Source organism: Malaclemys terrapin, chromosome 3, assembly GCF_027887155.1.
Source record: "Malaclemys terrapin pileata isolate rMalTer1 chromosome 3, rMalTer1.hap1, whole genome shotgun sequence".
NCBI classification, from domain to species: Eukaryota; Metazoa; Chordata; order Testudines; family Emydidae; genus Malaclemys; species Malaclemys terrapin.
The window spans coordinates 57,496,126-57,511,200 of NC_071507.1; the positions used below are offsets into that span (position 1 = coordinate 57,496,126).

At 39.3% G+C, this 15,075-nt stretch overlaps 1 protein-coding gene across 2 annotated transcripts in view; it reads left to right on the forward strand.

Annotated features, from left to right (window-relative positions):
• RBKS (ribokinase) overlaps positions 1–15,075 on the forward strand; it is a 101,994-nt gene that overhangs the window by 65,300 nt on the left and 21,619 nt on the right. The window contains exon 7 of one of the 2 annotated variants that reach the window (XM_054021618.1): positions 9,883–10,071. In XM_054021618.1, coding sequence (XP_053877593.1) covers positions 9,883–10,071 — 189 coding nt within the window. Of the gene's footprint in view, positions 1–9,882; positions 10,135–15,075 lie in introns of both variants that reach the window. The other variant, XM_054021620.1, reaches the window with a different exon arrangement.

A 15,075-nucleotide genomic window follows, 5' to 3' on the forward strand; every position in this document is an offset into this window, starting at 1 on the left:
TGCACTTTACAATGAAATCCATTTCCTTACCAGAAGTATAGTAATCATCTAAATCTTCCTTCATCCCATCCATGCATGCCGATTTGTCATTGTTAGAATTGCTTTTCGGGGTGAGCTTCTGTCAGAGTTTTCTTCTTTTGTTAAGAAAACAGAAGCCGTCGAAGCATTTGTTTTTCTCATGTCAGAAATGTAAAAGGTATTTTATATCAGTATGTTTTCATTTAGCAATTGTTATACATCCATGTTCCTCATGTTTTCAGTTTCCTGTTATGACTTCCTTAAATTTCAAATCACTTTTAATATATGCATTTGACGATTTTGGTAGGTAGATTTATGTACATGTAGCTCTACCAGACCATCGTGTACGAAAATATGTCATGTAATGGAAGTATATACCAATTACATATTTCACAGCTTTCGTGTTGTAATTGGGAGAGACAGTGGTGCAAATGATCAATTACACTAGTATAAATCTGCTGGCTTCAGTGGAGTTACTACAGATTTTCACTGATTTAATTAAAAAAATGTGGCTCAATAGTTCCTTTCAGAAACCAGATAACACTAATGAGAAATGCTTAGCTTCAGTGCAAATCCCAATTCAGCCAATGCCAGCATAGTATATATCTGTCTCTTTTTCTTTCTGTAAGGTATATATAGTATCACGTAGATTGTGTTACGTCCAACAAAACTAGGTTAAAAGAATGTTAATGTTGCAAAATTGAGCACTCAAAAGTTAGAAAATGCCTGAATTAAGGTTGCTATTGCAATGTTAGTTTGGCCCTCATGTGCATGTGCATTATGATACAGTCTAATGACATGATTAGGTACTAGATTTTTGACAGGGCCTCTGCCTCATTCAATGAACAATCATAACAAAGTCAGTCATCATTTGGGAAACTATCAGGCAGAGTCTGGCAACAACATTGTATTAGGCTTCAAACCGAGCTAAAAGTTTATAAAGTGGTTGTGCTGTCCAATTTGTTGTATGAGTGTGAAACCTGGACCTGCTACAGGCATCACATCAAGCTTCTAGATAAGTTTCATTTACCGCATCTGTGTGCCATACTCCACATCAAATGGCAGGATAAAGTTAGCAATAACGAGGTTCTGGAACGCAGCCATTCTACAAGGATTGCTCATCACATCACAGTTACGTTGGGCTGGTCATGTGTTGAGGATGGATGACACCAGAATGCCAAAGCAGTTGCTGAATGGTGAACTGAAAGTGGGTAACTGCATACAAGGTGACCAGAAGAAACACTTCAAGGACACACTGAAGCATAACTTGAAGCAATGCAACATTGACGTTGACAGCTGGGAGTTGTCAGCAACAGACAGATCACTCTGGCAAGCAGCAGTCAGTGATGGAGTTAGTTCGAGATGAATTACCATATGGCTCTTGAGGCACAAAGGCTGAGTCGTAAACAGCATAAGATTCCGTGGGCATAGACTGTAATCCCTTCCTTGGAATCGAGCTTCATATGCACTCAATGTGGAAAGGACAGCCACCCACACATCGGACTTTTTAGCCACAATTGTACTCACAAGAGATAATACCATCATCAATGTTATCTTCGATCATAAAGGACAACAACAACAAAGTTATTCAACAGTTCTTTTTATCCTCCTCATTTGATATGTAGCATTGAGATGCTAGAGATTCTCAATGAAATTGTTGTTAAAAAAATAAATAATAACATGGCAAAACAACCAGTTTTTCCCTGCCCTTGTTTACAGAAACAGCTGAACCATTTTAGCTGAAATTTCCTCAAAAATTCAACCTGAGGTAGACACTGGCATGGAAAATTTCAGCCCAAATGGTTAAAGTTTGGCAAAGTTATAAGTAACTTAAACAGTAATTTAAATAAGTAATTTATAATGGGAAGTGTCTGGCAACATTAAGTATAGGTGTCACTACAAGTTCCACCTATCATGTAGCAATAACAGTTTAATATGTAGGAATCCCACTGAAGAGAGAATAGAAAACAAACTCCCTATCCCATGGTCTTTAACTATTACGTTTCTTTATCTTCTTTCTCATTTTGAATGTACACATTTTGGCAACCTACAACTCTGCTGTTGTTTCTTGTATATATCTTAGGTTTGTCATCCATTTTCTTTCAAAATCATACTACCTGTCCTCCATTCAACCCAATCTTGACCCCTCCTGCATCTCCATCTACTGCCATATTTCTATTCTCCCCTTCCTCACCAAGCTTATTGGATGTGCCATCTAACAATTGCTGCCTTAAGTTCCAATCTTCCAGCTACATTATTGACCCCATTCAGTACAGTTTCCACCCTCTCCACTCCACTGAAACTACTTTAAGTGGGCCTTGGCTACACTTGCGAGTTACAGCACAATAAAGCAGCCCTGGGCGCCCTAGCTCACTCCCCGTCCACACTGGCAAGGCACGTAGAGCGCTCTGACTCCGCAGCTACAGCGCTGCTGGTACTGCACCTCGGCGAGTGGAATAATGTTTGCTGCGCCCCGCTGGAGCGCCACGGCACCAGTGTGAATGAGGTATTGCGTTACTGCATTGTGATCAGCCTCTGGAAACATCCCATAATCCCCTTAAGTCAAGTGGCCACTCTTGTCATTGTTGTGAAATCAGCTGCAGGAATGCGGAAATGGCCTTTTCAAAGCTCTGTTTGGAGAAGCCGGCTGCTTATCAGCTCAGAGAAAAGCAAACATTTATTGTTTGCTTTGAGTGAGTGAGAGAGAGGTGGGGGAGGAAGGGGGGTCTGAACTTACAAGACAGCATGCTGACACACTCTCAGCCCCCCCAAAACCCACTCTCTCTCTCCCCCCACATACACACAACACACTCCCTGTCACACTCCACCCAACCCCACCACACCCCATTTGAAAAGCACGTTGCAGTCACTTGCATGCTGGGATAGCTGCCCATAATGCACCGCTCCCAATGCCGCTGCAAGTGCCATAAATGGGGCCACGCCAGTGCGTTTGAAACTGTCAGTGTGGACAGACTGCAGCACTTTCCCTACTGCACTGTACGAAGGCGGGTTTAACTCACAGCGCTCTACATCTGCAAGTGTAGCCATGCCCTAAATCTTGAATGACCTTTGTCTGGCTAAATCCCAGGGCTGGTATTCCACTCCTTGAGGGGCTCTGATCCTTGATTGGAGTTCCTAAGGGCTATTATAATACAAATAATAACAACATTAATAAAGCTGTCTTTACTATGTCTGTAACAAACTGCTTCACATCCTTGTCCTTCTAGTGTGTAAGAATAATTCTTTTAGCAATTAACAGATGTACAGAGATCCAGTTCAACTGTTTCCAGGATATTCTATGTAACATAGACACATCTGCTGAGGTACATGTTCAAGGCCAAATTAAGTTTTTGTATATATATGTTTTTTCAAATATTTTTGACACAACTTGCCAAAATTTCCTTAATGTTGGTACTCATCAACATACATCTACAGGTATTAAAGTTTTCTAGGTATATTAATAGGAAGCTATTAACCTCATGTTAGTATACACAGGAGTACGATATCAGCAGAAATGATGAAACAGCCAATTAGATTATGGCATCCAGCATTCAGTGGCAAGACCCATACTATAATTCATATTGTTACATAACTAAAGAAAAAACAGCTCAGGATTATCTGAAAACAGTCATGTGATTGAATCAGGAATGTTCTATTGTTTACCTTTTCATAGGTCAGCAGTCTTGAATGTGAAGTCTTTCAGCCTCTTCCCTCACAAAATATCAAAGGCTTGGAGGTGTCAGGTGTAGTTGCAAACTTTACCACGTGATATCATATCCCTAATGTGTGTATCTAATATAATTTCACACCTTAATGTCTGTCATTCATTAAACACTTTAGATATTAATGCTTTTGCATGCAGGATATAGTATAACAGCATATCTTGTTCCTTATGGACATAGGTGCTGGAAAGAAGCAAACAAAGTTATGCTATCAGTGGAACATCTACCATTAGTTTGTCTAGAAGGGTTTTCACAAGCTGTTCTTTTTACTCTTGCTTGCTTCAGTAATAAATATTTTTTACATCTGACAGTTCTTTCTACGTGGTTTATGAGCAAAATACTCAAAATAAATCTTGCAAGGTTATCAGTTCTTTCTTTGCTTAGCTTGTATTTTAGTTTCCCCCCCCCCCCCCCTCTTCTTTTCCCAGAAAGATCAAGCTTGTTGAAACTGGTTTGTTAATTCTCTGTACACCAGATGTAACGTAGCTTAATCCCTGAGGTTTCTGCAGGAATGTGCTAGCTCTCCATTCTCCTAATTCTTCTAATGAAAGAAATGCAGAATAAATGTATCAAGTTTCATCTTAGTGAAAACAAGAGAGACCTTTTCTAACATTTCATCTTTTTAAATTTTGAGAAAACGGACATGTACAAGTTGACTTCCTCAAGGGCAACGACCATCTCTTTGTTATGTTAGTACAGAGCATAGCACAAGGAGGCTCTGGCCTCTAAGTGCTACCACAATACAAATAATAAAAACAACCACCCGAGGTATTTGTGTGTATTGTGGCCTCGCCTTGAAGGATAGGTAGCAATACATCCCACGCATCTGAGATTCAAGTCTGACCCTAACTATACTTAAAGAGTCATCTGATTCTGTAGAAGGGGTATCGAAAAGTTTTTCAGAAGAAGCAAAGTTGCTTACATGTTGGGGAAAAGGTCTGATTCATGACTCATATGAGTTGTAATCCCAGCTCTGCTAGTGACTTGTACAGTCTTGGGTGAGTCTCTTAATCTTTCTGGCCCTTGCTTTCCCCATCTGTGAAATAAGTAGAATAATAATGACCTAGCTATCAGAGGTCAAGCAAAGATTAATTAGTTCATATTTGCAGAGCACTGTGAAATGCCTGTGAAAGGCACTATATAAATATAAAAAACAGTTTACATAAGAGAGAGACCTACCATAAACAACCTGTCATGAAAAATTCATGAAAAATGTTATACAGTTATATTATCACATTGATTTCTCCATATTATTGTGTTAGTGAAAGCTAAATAGCTTCTGAAGGAATAATTAATGTCTGGAATCAAGAGTTTATTCATTATCACTCATAATATATCAGAGTCACTGATGCAGTATAATGAGATTATGGCAATATGTCTGTCATGAATTGGGAATCAAAATAGTGCTTTATAATATAGAGATTTATTCAATAGGGAGAAGTTTTACTAAGCAATAGATAACTGATATTATATCAGACACATAAAGCAATAATCTGTCCCACATGCTTAACACCCTTTTGAGCTTTGCATGATCTGGCATTTGCTGAGTTAATACGTTGGGAAATTACTGTTGCTGCATTATTTATAGAGGGTGTGGGCATTTCACAATATAGTTAGGTTTGAATTCCAACCTCATTCTAAACCCACTTTATCAGTTGTTTATAACTTTTGGAATGACATTTTTCCATATTTAGTCTTTAAACGAAATATGTGAGTCTTTGGACAGTGTTGCGGGTGCAGAAGGGAGAAAGAGCTTTTAGCTAAAGCAAGTCAGCCTTTTTTGAATTATTCTAGCATGAGAAGTGTTTTTCCTCCATTCTGATTAGAAACTTGGTAATTTGAAACAATTAAAACTACAAATAACTAACCTGACTTGTGGCCTGCTTTTACAATCCTTCACTCACGAGCAGAGTCTCAGTGACTTCAGTGGGATTACTCATCTGTAAGAATTCACACAATCGAGACTTTGTGATGTAGTTCTCAGTACAATTTAAGGTTCAAGTCAAGTTTGAAACGAATTGGTTCACCAGGTTTCAAACGCTGAATATTTAAAATTGACACGTATCGTGAACTGGGACAATCTTAAGAACTGCCGATCATATCCTCGGCTGGTGTAACTCAGCACAGTTCCATTATTATTTTATTGCAACAGCACCTCAGAAGCCCAGTCATGGACTCAGTAGGCCATTGTGCTAGGTGCTGTACAAACACAGAACAAAAAGATGGTCCCTTCCCCAAAGAGTTTACACTCCTTGTTACTACAGCAATTTACACCAGCTCATGATCAGGCCCTGGAAATTTCTGGATGAGTCAGAGAGACCCCAAAATCTGGCATGACTAGGAAGGCGTGGCTAAGCGTGACTGGTTTATGGAGGCATCAAGCCAAATAGCTCCTGATCAATTAAATTACAAGCTCCACAATTTGAATAGTTAAAATGTATCTTCCTCTTTCAAAACAAAACAAATCAAGACAATTCCATGCCCCAAATACTATATTTAATATAATGTTATGTTTGGGGAATCCAAGCACTTGGGTGTCAAGAAAAACAAATGTAAAACTGAACACTCAGCCTTAGTTTTGCCTCTTTTTGTTTATGACTTAAAATATAGTCTGTCTTTAATTATATATTTGTCAAATAATGCCATATATAATATAATGCCATACAATTACATAAACTTATGTTTACATAGTTAAGCACTCAAAAGATAGAAAATGAAAAGTGAGGTTGAACATAGCCTTTCGTAACACGATCACATACTGTTGCTCAGATTATATTATCTTTTTCTACAAGTTAGCATCTAGGTTGCAGCTTGTACATACTTTTTTATAATGGATGCAATAGATTCACAAATGTCACAATGATATTCTTATTATCGATGGATGTTATATTTGTATTCTTCTCTTTAAAATATGATATATTTCAGCCCTATAGTAGAAAACTAAATTAGATAGATATACATAATGTGCTTTATATTGTTGACATTAAAATAAATATTTTAAAATAAAAAGCGTGTTTATCATAAAAATTATATGTAGCCTTAATTTTGATTTAAATTCTTTGTATGGAATTCTAAATTGCACTATTTAACAAATATAAAGACCATATTTTAAGGCATCAGAACAAGGGAGCAGAGTTTAGGTTGAGCAGCCAACCTTAACTCTGCTTTTTTCCTGATGTTTGAGTTCTTGGCTCTTCAACCTTATTGTTGTGTTTACCCTCATATTTGGAATAAGATAGTAGCTTCATGATCTAAATGTTTGTTTTGAACTTATTTTATTGACAGTTTTGTGGGACTTACCCTTATATAATTTGTCTCTCAGTAAGAGTTTTGTGAGATTTGATCAGAGAAAAGTAGACTCCTTTATATGCTGCTGTATAGAGTTCAATCAAAAGCTATTAAAAAGTCCATCTTGGGCGTCTGGTATTGTTATTGTACAGTGTTGGTTTTTTTTTAAGACAACCATTAGTTATTTCCTTCAATTGTAGCACAGTATTTTTTTAAATGAGATTTTATTGGTGGGAGGAAATTTATAACCCAGCACAGCAGATTTATATTTAACATCAGTTGACATTTACTGTAAAATTCTAACTATTGGCACAAAATATCAGTCTGGTTTCTGCCATTTCTGTGGGAAAATGGCTCCTAGCTTGTTCCAGTGTGTTCTAGTTTCACCATCCTGCTGGAGATGAGTTACAAACAGCTGGAGTGCTATGTTCATACATATGTAGCAGCAAAGCTATCTGCTTAAGAATCTCTTTTAAGAAATATTTTTTGTATGGACGTAATCAACAAAGCGGATGAAGTGGAAGAATTTCCGTTAAACCAAAAAAACACCAATCACAAAACAATGGAGCAAATCCTTCTCTTTTTACTCAGGCAAAAGTCTGTTTGACTTAGGTGCCAGAAGATGGTCACAACATAAAAACCTAAACAGATGGAATGAGAGCTTTGCTTTAGAAAGGACATCATCAATTTTCTCTTTGCTTTGATTTCTATAGAGCCAACTTCAAGATTTTTTGGACACTTTTTAAAATGTAAAATGACCATTATTCATACAAACTGAAGTGATGTATTCATGTTGTTCACGGTCTTAGGAAATTCCCATCGGTTACATCTCTGGCCAAACAACAGCAAAAATGAATAAAACTCAGCCCAATTAAACCCAAATCAAACTGACTGTCTTCCTACCCAAATCAAACCCACTCCTTTCCCAAAGGCCTGAAAAAATAGCATGCCTGGAAAGTTAACAAATCTGGCCTTTGTGGTGGAGCAAATTCCAAAGTCACTTAGGCCATGTCTGCACTTACAAGCTTACAGTGGCACAGTTGTACTGGTACAGTTGTTGTTATGATTGTATTTATTTTTATTGCAGTGGCACCTACAATGTGCAAAGCACTGTGCACACGAAGGAAAACATAGTCCCAGTTCCAAAGATCTTACAATCTACACAAGCAAAATACAAAGGGCTATGTTGATACAATAAAAATAAATATACTTTAATAAAAAACAATTATTCACTATCCCTAACTTCCCCCTCTACTCAGCTATTATTGGCTGGCTAGTTTCTTGCAAGTGTCACAGAAGAGGCATAGTTGCCAAGTTTTGTGAAGTACTATGTGACATTTTATGCTGATTTTTAATTAGCTTATTTGCAGATAATTTGAATTTTAGCTTTAAAAAATTGTATGGATTTAATTTACTTAAATATTCTCCATTTCTGGAGGGCCCTGAGCAGTGTGTTGACATTAATCCACCAAATAGAACCCATGCTAGGTGTAGGAACCTTTTTCTCAATCTAAAACGTATTACATTCTTGTCCCACTGGATAGCTTCTAAGTGTGGCCAAAAATCACGTTGAATTGTGAAAATTTGTTACCACACTTGCCCCCCCCCACTTATAAAATGTGCTTATCTGAAAACATCTACAGAATCAAATCGTGCTAGCTATCATAAGGCCAAACCCCGTTGAAATCAGTGGGTGATTTGCCTGAGTAAGGGCTGCAGGATTTGATCCTAAGCATATATACAAAATAAACCCCATTAAGAATCTCACTAACTATATTGTAAACTCAGTGGGGCAGCGTATCAGGGCATATAGGCCTATTAAGGCCAGAGGGGGAGGTCTTGGTGGCAGGCTACCCTGCTCAGGAGTTCTGGGGCAGACAGAGAACCAGGGAACAACAGTGACAGACACTGAGAGACAGGGCTGAAGTGTTCCATTGACTTCAGTGGGAGCTGGATTTCACCCAGACCTACTTCCACAGCCTTAGTATTAATCCTAATTTTATTCATAGAAAGTTTTCAAAGTCTGTTATTACTGTATTTTTGGTAATGACTCATAGCCTTGATCAGGGATCAGAGCCCATTATGCTAAGGACTGGGTAGCCCTGACTTACAAACACAGTCCCTGCCTCAAAAAGTAAATGGTCTTGATTTATGAGACGATGCAACAGATGGATGAAACCAACATATGGGGGAAGGAGTTAACTGTGATGAGCAGGTGTTAACGAACAAGTTACTTATGGAAAGCAGTAGTCACAGATCACCACCTGCCCAGCCATGATCAGCTGGGTATTACAACGGAAGTGAGTTATGGAGGGATTTGAAGGAGGATAATGTAATATAGCGTGCATGAAGGGATATTAAATTGTAGAAGACACACACCAATATGAATCAAGGCTTGAGAGTGTTTCAGTACATTGCATGGGAGTGGGGGAAATGATTTCAAGATGGTCCTGCAATAAAAACATTGCTTGTTTGATTGTGTGTGTATGTGTGCGCATACATGTGTTTATTTATAGTTCAATTTTATATCAACTCTACACCAAAGAGCTCTCATCCAAACCTGTGTGTTTGTCTGTATTACATGCATGATTACACTGAAATGCACATGCCATTGTCATAAGCCACAGACATACACATAACAGGACAAATTCACCGCAGGTTCAGTAATTCGACCCAGTCAGTTATTTGAAAAAATCCCTCAGTAAACACAACTCTGAATATTGTTAGGAAAGATAAAATATTTGGTTCATCTAGCTAAATTAAAAAGAATTAAATGTTATTTTAACGTTCAACCATTTTCTGATAAATTAGTGCTATCTGGTTCTAATTTTGATTTGTTTGGATTATTTTCCAGGCAGAAATTTTAACAGGCATCCCAGTGGGCAGCCCTGAAGATGCTGGGAAGGTGGGGCTCGTGCTATTAGAAAGAGGCTGCAAACTAGTAATTGTTACTCTGGGAGCAGAAGGCTGTGTGATGATATCAGTGGATGAGCCTATTCCAAAGCATGTTCCTGCTGGGAAGGTCAGGGCTGTGGACACTACGGTATGTTTTTGTGGTTTAACTGTCTTGCCTTGGAAAAGACTACTTAAGCACTAAAGCATAGCGGTGAGTAATCAATCAAATCCCTGGGCACTAGCACAAAGGCTAATTTATTATGTGAAACTGATACGTTGCTTCCAGCCTGTTATATATCAAATGCCAGTTCACTCAAGTTTTATAGGCTGTGCTGTAGATATGCTAAAGTTATTATATACACTGATGATATCTTCATTTTCCTTTGTCACTGGAGTTGGTACATTTTTCTCTCTCACTCTGTCCATTACGGATGAAGCCCGTAGCATCAGCAGCCCTATAGTTGTCACCTTTGCACAGTCATCTAATTCATCATCTCCAGAGCTGAAATGACTCTGCAGTTAGTGCAATGGGAGAAAGGAGAGACCCAGGAATTCTGCCATTCAAGAAATGCATGAGGGTCTCTTCCTGCACAAGTCTGAACTACTCCCACAAAGTCCCTTAGTTAGTCCAGCATAAGCTGCATCGGTGCTCAACTTCCATAGAACAAAGTGAAAAGGCACAAATAATATGTTGTGACCAATCATTTTGTGATAGGTAAGGATTAAAAGGTCAGTGACCAGGTATCCTTTATAATTTTTAGGGTATTCCCCCCCTTCCTACTCAAAATGAAATGTAGAATCCCTTACCTTAACAGAACATTAGGACTGCTAATTGAAACACAAATGAAAAGCAACAGTTAAAGTTCTCATAGCAAAATTATATTGCCACATTGTGTATACTAGGACATTTTGTGCTCAGTTACATCTGATATAAATCCAAACTATATCTGTTGACGTTACTGAGAGCGGAATTTGCCTCACTGTATGTACTAACTATATGTTTAACTGATGGATGTAATAGAATACTATTACATATGTTCTGCCACAATAATCCATTATAGAAACATTTGGAGAGTTGACCATCTGGTGCCTCACATATCTGAACTGTATTTATATAAAAACTAGATCTTATTATTGTGGTTTTATCAGTAGATTTCAAAGTGCTTTACAAAGGAGTTAAATTTTAGATGGGGAAACTGAGGCATGGAGCGGTGAAGTGACTTAGCCAGGGTCATTCAGCAGGCCAGTGGCAGAGCTGGGAATAAAATCCACTTCACTCGAAGCAGAGGATCATTATGACTAGATTTGCATTGTGATTTATTGATACAATATGGGACTTTATGCTTCAAATTTTAGTTGCATTATATTCAAATTAACTATAAGCAGATTCTATTGTATATGTCAGATTCTTCTCCCTCTTCCCCTGGCTAAGAAATCACCTAAAGCCAACACTAATGATTGGAATATCCTGAGGTTTTTATGATGACTCAGATCACTATTCTTATTGGAGACAACTTTGTGTTGCAGATAAGCCATAGACCAGGAATTAAGAGACTGAAGTTCTATTCCTGACTGTGCCATTGAGTTTCTGTATGATTTTGGGCAAATCATTTAACCTTTCTGTGCCCCAGGTCCTGTTGTAACAATGTCTTTTCACAACACAGCACACAAAAGTGAAGAAGAAATGTGTGAATTTCCTCTTCAAAAGAAGCCCGAAATTACTGCCAGATCAGCTAATGTTTGATATCTAAAGTGATTTGCTGCTGATGGGATAATATAGCAATATTGAAACCACATACTGCGGCTGAGAAGTGCCTTTTATCTTGCTTGGCAGTTCAGAACATCATGACTTGACAATATTAACTGTGGAACCTCTAATGCAGACAAAGTGTTGGTGGCCCTGTGTTTTAAGTGCCACAATACTGCCAACCCTAAGTGTTCAAAAATGACATAAGCTTAAAATCATGAGATTTTGGGGGAAAAAAACCCCACCTGTTAGTTTCTTTTTATTTGCCTTTTGGTTTCTGAGCCTTTAGTAGGGTGCACTCAAGTCACATATTTGCAAGTTTTACTCTGCAGCCATGAGAGCTAGAAAAAAAAAAAAATGAAATGAAAGCTGACATTCTAATGCAATCTCTTGATTCCAGCAAATGGGGCTTTAAGCAGCGCACCAAATATTGTGAGATTCCTGATAAAATCATGAGAATTGGCAACACTGGTACCAAACCAGGTCCTATAAGCCTGTAAGTGTGGGCTGCTGCCTGCAGCTGTATCTATAGTAACACTGCCATCATTACTGCCACCAGTTCAGCACCACGAATGGTAGCAATGGTGAAAAATTTTGCCAATCTTTGTGTAGACCCAGAAAAATGTGTGTGGAACTTAACAGCACCCTCCCAGTGGTATGGACAGGCCTCCCCACCCCATTAGCAAATCTCATCAGACACGCTAAGGACCCAGCAGACCATAGAATCTGAACTCTCCTCTCAGTCCTAGAAATAGTCCCTCTAGGTCAGGATTGAAGCCCATCTGCAGAACCATGGGAAAAGCTTGTACCACTGCCATACCAGCAGTGTGGATCAATAGGCGTATCAGACTTCAGGCCTGAGAATCCAACATTTTTCACCCACACTTTATAAAGAAAAAAATAACTCTGTGGAATTTCTTTGTCCCTAATTACCTTAGTGAGGGCTTTACTAACGTGTCTGATACATCCCATGTCTGCTAGCAGATCTCTCCATAGACAGTATAATATATTTAGTGCACCAATAGTGATTTAGAAGGAAGTTTGGCAAGACAGGGTGTTGTAAGACCCAAATGTCTGTTTCTCCGGCTACCGTGACATACTGTAACAATCTCTATTGGAATGAATTGGCTTTCTTTTCAGTTTACTTGTTCTTGCTAACTTTGTATATAGGTGAATTTCAGGAACGCAGTATTAGGTGACCATCCAAAAGTAATATCCAGTTTTTGTGTTTTGAAAATAAAATAAAAATATATACAGCCAAGCCATTTAATATTGGCTACTGAGCACACACGCTAAGGGATTTTAGTTCAGGTGTCCTCAAGTGAGATTAATTTATGGGATAACATAACACGCTCCAGAGGATCAATTATGTCTATTTAAAACTACATCTATGGATTCTCCTTACCTATTTTTAGAGGAAGCTATTTTTCACCTTACTTGAAATGACATTAAATACACAGCACTATATTGAAACAGCTTTAAAAGATAATGATCTTCCATTTATATAGCATTTTTATTCAGATGCAGGGCCGGCTCCAGGCATCAGCTGAGCAAACTGGTGCCTGGGGCGGCCAATTGAACGAGGCAGCATTCCGCCCAATCCTAGGGCGGCATGGCCGCTTTTTTTTTCTCTTTTTTTTCCCACTCCGGCCGCCCTGTAGGGGTGGGGCGCGGAGGATGGGAGTGCCCTGTAGCAAGCCCGGCAGGGCAGTCCTCATCCTTCCCTCCCTGCTGACCGGAGCGGAGCCCTCCCGGCAGGCAGCAGGAGGCGGCGCGGCGGGAAGGGCCGCGTGGCAGCGCCCCGCTGTAGCCCTGGCCGCCCCCCTTCTCTCTCTCTCCCGCCCGCTCCCTCACCCTCCCCCCCACTAGCCGGTCCCCCTGTCCCGCTCTGGCCGCGCCGCAGGTTTTTCTTTTTTTTTTTTTTTTTTGCTTGGAGCGGCCAAAAAGCCAGAGCCAGCCCTGTTCAGATGGGCACCAGAACACTTCATAAGAGTTACTAAAATTGTACAAACCTTTACGTAGAAATAGATAACACATAACGTGTATTGTGTGTATATCTACATTATGTCTCATACTACCAACTACTGAAATGCAGCCCATCTGAGGTGGGATGCAACAGTACACAGTAGTACTATGTAACAGTGTAGAACAAGAACTGAGAAGTATCAGGCCAAATCTAGAAGTGATGTAATTGGAATGTATCATTATGCTGAGCAACAATGTAACTTATTTTCTGAAAGCTAGACTGACCATGGTTATGATGATAGCCGCTGCCAGTCCTAGTGGTAGGAACATAAAAAGTCGTCCAAGCTGGAAGGTTAGTGTGGCACAAGTGGGCCACAACTTCATCTGCACTGGGGAGTGTATGGCATCTGCTAGTGTATAGCAACAGCAACAAAAAAGTCTCCCACTCTCCCCATCACTTTATCTTTTTAAACCTTCCTTTTATTATCTCCTCCACAGTAATCCTGCCCTTTTCCTCTTTGATGCCCATTTAGTAAAGTGTAATTTACAGAACCATTTGCATCACCTCATTATATTCCATTGAGACCACCGAGGTATATAGATCAGGAGGATATAATTATGCAAGCTGGAATATGGCCAGAACTGGGACTACCACCCTTCCTCTTTGTGAAAAGCATCATAGTATCTTTTAGGGCTGCATTTTTAGCAACCGCCGTTTGACTTCTAAATTTGCACTTCGCAATTTTCTGTGCACAAAACTCCACATTCAGGCACCTAGAATCAGGTAGTTAGATGTCTGTGTCCCTGACTTACACATCCAAATACTGTGTGTGCTTACAAATGAGGTGGGTTTGTGCACACACAATATTTACTGGCAAACTTATAGCCATTTTTCAAAAATGTGCCCATAATAATCACAAGAAGTCAAAGGTGTCTGTTTCATGTCATGCAAAACACAGCATCTCTAGCACCACGGTGCCCTTTGCGTGCAGCCACTAAATTTCTAGTGCCACTTCCTGCACTACCAAGGCTTTCCATAGAGATCTCGCATGTCCCTTCTGAGTACTGACCAAACTCAACCCTGTTTTGAAATAAGAGCTGTGGAGATCACAGGTTGAGGTGACGTGTGCTCATAAACAGGGAATTCACTTACGAGCTAGGATACAATTCCGATTTTTCCCTGCTCAGTTATGCTTACTACTTGCAATAGGTATATAACAGAGGTAGGCATCCTATGGCACGTGTGCCGAAGGCGGCACACGAGCTGATTTTCAGTGGCACTCACGCTACCTGGGTCCTGGCCACTGGTCGGGGGGACTCTGCATTTTAATTTAATTTTAAATGAAGCTTCTTAAACATTTTAAAAACCTTATTTACTTTACATACAACAATAGTTTCGTTATATATAATAGACTTATAGAAAGAGACCTTCTAAAAACA